This window comes from Panicum virgatum, chromosome 8K, assembly GCF_016808335.1.
Source record: "Panicum virgatum strain AP13 chromosome 8K, P.virgatum_v5, whole genome shotgun sequence".
Classification (NCBI taxonomy): domain Eukaryota; kingdom Viridiplantae; phylum Streptophyta; class Magnoliopsida; order Poales; family Poaceae; genus Panicum; species Panicum virgatum.
The window spans coordinates 27,816,601-27,820,772 of record NC_053143.1 but is presented as its reverse complement, the minus strand read 5'-3'; the positions used below and the strand labels follow the sequence as shown (position 1 = coordinate 27,820,772).

At 42.4% G+C, this 4,172-nt stretch overlaps 1 protein-coding gene across 1 annotated transcript; it reads left to right on the top strand.

The window, feature by feature from the left end:
* The first annotated feature begins 383 nt into the window (after window positions 1–383).
* On the top strand, window positions 384–1,278 carry LOC120644326. Its single transcript, XM_039920934.1, has 3 exons — window positions 384–638; window positions 713–974; window positions 1,038–1,278. The coding sequence occupies exons 1-3, from the start codon at window positions 411–413 to the stop codon at window positions 1,217–1,219; spliced, it is 672 nt and encodes a 223-aa protein (XP_039776868.1). The 5' UTR covers window positions 384–410; the 3' UTR covers window positions 1,220–1,278.
* The last annotated feature ends 2,894 nt before the right edge of the window (window positions 1,279–4,172 follow it).

The following is a 4,172-nucleotide window of genomic DNA, read 5'->3' as shown; positions in this document are numbered from 1 at the left end:
GTGGGCCCACGTACAGTCTCATCGGGCCTATCCTGAATTTGTGGCTGTGTTTGATCGGTTGACACCTGAAGACGTCGTGTGGGAGCCCTACTCCGAGTTGGCTATAAACACTCGTGCACCGATCGGGATATATTCGGTTTGCTTTCAGGACCAGGCCTTTTGGATGACAACTACAGCGTTGGTGTACGACGTTTACATTGAGGCTCACTGCCCGGACAGAGTCAGGAGACAGTTCGGTCAAAGGCAGTTGTATCCTGTGCCGTCAGCATTGGATCGGGTAGAACGCCATGACCACAGGTAACAATTCATATACTATTTCAGTGACTATGCATTGTATAGTTAACTAATCATATTTGACTAAATTGTTTTCAATATTTAGTTTATCGAGGACTGGGCAACCCTTCTCCAACATGTGGGTGACAAGGGTGCAGCCTTGGGTCGATGGCTGGGACCAGGCAGAGGAGAACGTGGCGCTTGCGACCCCTGCACACACGGAGGCTTCGTACAGGGCGTACCTGAGCTGGTACCAGCCTCAGACTCGTTGCCGCTTGATATATGCTGACATGCAACCACAGCCGCATGTTGCGACAACACATGATGGGTACGCACGACATAGGGATGAGGCATTAGCTGGGGCGGTGAGTCAAAGTTATCATCGCTTTTCAAATACTTTGGATTACAGTGTTAATGCCTTTCTTTTTCTTGCTTGCAGTTTGAAATGTGCAGGTTGATGGACTTAGATGCCAGGGCGAATTTGATGAGGATTCGAGGGGGATCTATGATGGATAGGAATGAGCAAGAGTCGGCCTGGACCCGAGTTTCACAAAGAGCCCATTCCATGCTTGAAGCCTTTGGTAGCCGGACATCGTACGATGACTCGTACGGTTCGTCTCAAGTCTCGACCTCGTTTTCTTGTGGTCCCACACAGCAGCAGTCTTCCCAAGCACCTTATTGGTCTCAGCAGCATTATCCAGGTACGTGAGGATACTTACTAACTTTCTATTTTGAAGCCAACAATTAATTCTCAGTCCATACAGGTGATGCACACCCACCTTACCAACCTCACGGAGGGACTCAGTTTAGTACCGTGGCACCAGCTGCAGGGATGTCATTTCAACCAACACAGGCACCACCACGACCTTTCGGTAGACATATAGTCAATATCTTAATTTCAATTAATTGTGGTATGAAGTCTAATTCCTTTTGTATTTACATATAGGATCACAACAGTTATATGATGCTGGACCTTCTTCGTATTACCCTACGGCGACAGCAGAAGGAACGCAAGGTAAATACCTAATCTGTAGCCCGAATTTATCATGTGCTTCTTATTTCTATGAATATTTTAAATAATTTGAACGGTTTACAGGATCGCACCACCAGCTTCCTGATATGGGTCATTCCTTGTATCCACCACCACCAGGTACGTATGATAAATATATACCAAAATATATGACTTATAAGACGATGATTAAGATATCTTAATTGCTACTGTATAGGGCCCACACAGGATACCTTTGAGGTGAACTTCGAAGATTGGAGTCGGTTATTTTCTACACCTAACCAGCATACCGATCCTACCTTCCAGACACCTATGGCCACCGGACGTCCAGGTGTGGCAGCCCCGCCCGTCATAAACCGGCTAAAGTGCGCTAACCATCATCAAAACGACAATCAGGGTTAACACGCACTTAAAACGGAGCAATCCGGCAGTGCTGTCGGGTAAAATCCCGATAAAACCACTTAAACCTGGATCGAACAAAGCAGCATAACTCACACGAAGGCGAGTCCAGAGAATACAACACCTCACAATATATTACAACACATAGAGTTTAACATGACTTCAGGATTACAAACCAAGTTCCAGATTTAACGAAGTACTTTTCAAAGCCAATACATAAGAAGTTCAACAGAGTCCTTTATTTTAACGGAAAGTACACACGAGAACTAACGACGAAAGGGGTGTCACGATGAAGTCCGATTCATGACATCACTCGCTCTTGTCATCGTTGGCCGGGGACGGATCCCACTCCACGGACCAACCAGGCGGAAGGGTGCAAGGCCAGGTCAAGCTGGCAATCATGTCCTCAAAAGTATTTCCTGAAACAAAATGAGCCACAAGCAAGGCTGAGTATTCTAATACTCAGCAAGGCTTACCCGACTGAGGGTATACTTAGCCCTTTAACTAGACATGCAAGGCTTTTGGCTTGAGGGGTTTGTTTTGCCGAAAAGCAGTACAGAGTAGATCCTTAATCTTAGGTTTTAGCTTTCTGGTTCTAGTTCAATTAACCACTCTAGGTGAGCATCTATCCAATAGCATACATGGTGGGAACAATTATTTTTCATCAATCAACCATATTCATCATCATCATCTTTCACTTCTTACTCTATGTAGCAGAAGGGTTAAGCAGTCTCAATAACCGGTGAGAAACGGACGATTCGAATCGGATTTGTTAACCTGGCCAGGCAGACCTAAACACACGTCACGTGGATACTCACAGAGTCACACATGCAACATTTCCCTTCAATTCCCGCTTCACGGAACAGGCCCACCGCCCTCAAGTACAGCAGTACGACGACTCTGTACTCGCCATTAGCTAGATGTGAACGAGTTCAAGACGGTGGGAAGGTATGTTCCGGCTGCGGTTCAATCCAGTACTTAAGCTTACCGATTACCATATTCTTGGCATGTGATTAGTACGTTCAAACGCTTAACCACCACTACCACACACTGCGGCCTTATCACTTTTCACTAGACAGACGGGGCATCCCGAGTATCACGACCCCGCCCGTAGACCTTATAGTTGTAGCAAGTAATAAACAACCAACTCCTATAATTTCTCGCGAGTGACAGGAAATCACTCGACTTCTACCGAACCATTAGCATAGCTGACTAGCGACCCATACATACTAGTGTTCAAACATAGGTACCTAGGATCATGCAACTAAGGTTCCAGTCAACTCCTGTAACTTAAATGCACAAGTAAATAGGAACAATAATAAGTTGCATAATTTAAAATAGAAGGATGTGCTCCGGGGCTTGCCTTCCTGGGCGTAGCTGGATCTGGGCTCTTCCGAACTCGGGTTCGGGTCTTCAGTAGCTTCAGTTAGGTTCACTTGAGCTTCACGCTGCTCACTCTCGGACTCGGGCACCAGCTCGTATGTTCCGTCAGCGAGAGTAGTAGTATCTAAATGAAATGCACATGGGTGAGTTGTTGTGAAGATATCAACTTATAACTTGCTTCACTAAAAAGTTGTAAATCAAACAAAACCCGAAGTTAAAGAGTGAAACACTTCCATTCATATTTTACTGGGCAATCGTTTATAGAGTAGTAACTCAATATATCTAACTACACAAGGCATCATGATCAACAGCACAAATGAACTATACTAACTTCACCAAGCAAGTTGAAGTGGTTTCCTATAACACGTAAATCACGGTTTGCTAATAAATAAACAACTCAACACATAATTAGTAACAAATTCAACAAAAATTACATAAAACATAAGGTAAACAGAACTAGCTATCCTGCAAAAATCATCCCAACACTTGTAGCCAAATAACCAGAACAATTCATGTAATCAGACAACTCCTAAAACAAGATTGAAATACACAGGTTAGACCAGAGTATAAAACAAACTCAAACTTTAACTGCAGGTCTAAAACGGAATCAGTTAGCTACTGTGAATTTTTCAGGATTTATTATGCACAGAAATAAATATGAGAAAATAAACAAAACAAACAACAGATTAGCAAGATTTATTTTTATCTCCTGATCTAGCCTTGAATTGAAGCTCAAACTTTATTGACAAGCTAAGATGCTCTAGATGAACACTCAGGAATATTTTCAGGATTTATCAAGAACATAAACTATTTATCATAAATAAAGTCTACTAAACAAGGATTAAATCAAAGAATTAGCTACACATGAGAACTGACCATAAAATTTTTATAGAAACACTAGTGTCACATGAACAAACCACCATAAAAATTTCAGAGCATAACAAGGCTTCAAGAAATAATTAAGAAAAAGAATAAACAACTAGCCTTTATGCACCTAGTAACATAAATTTAATTTTCCAGCAAAAATTTTCAACTATCAACCATCATATTATGATTCTACTACATAGATATTTTCATAAGGATTCCAGAACAACTGGGTTTTCTATTT

Bases quoted from the DNA above. Each gene is read 5' to 3' on its own strand.
- LOC120644326 (XM_039920934.1), top strand. From the start codon at position 411: ATGTGGGTGACAAGGGTGCAGCCTTGGGTCGATGGCTGGGACCAGGCA. The intron at 639-712 runs GTGAGTCAAAGT...TCTTGCTTGCAG, and splicing joins ATGAGGCATTAGCTGGGGCG to TTTGAAATGTGCAGGTTGAT. The intron at 975-1,037 runs GTACGTGAGGAT...CAGTCCATACAG, and splicing joins GTCTCAGCAGCATTATCCAG to GTGATGCACACCCACCTTAC.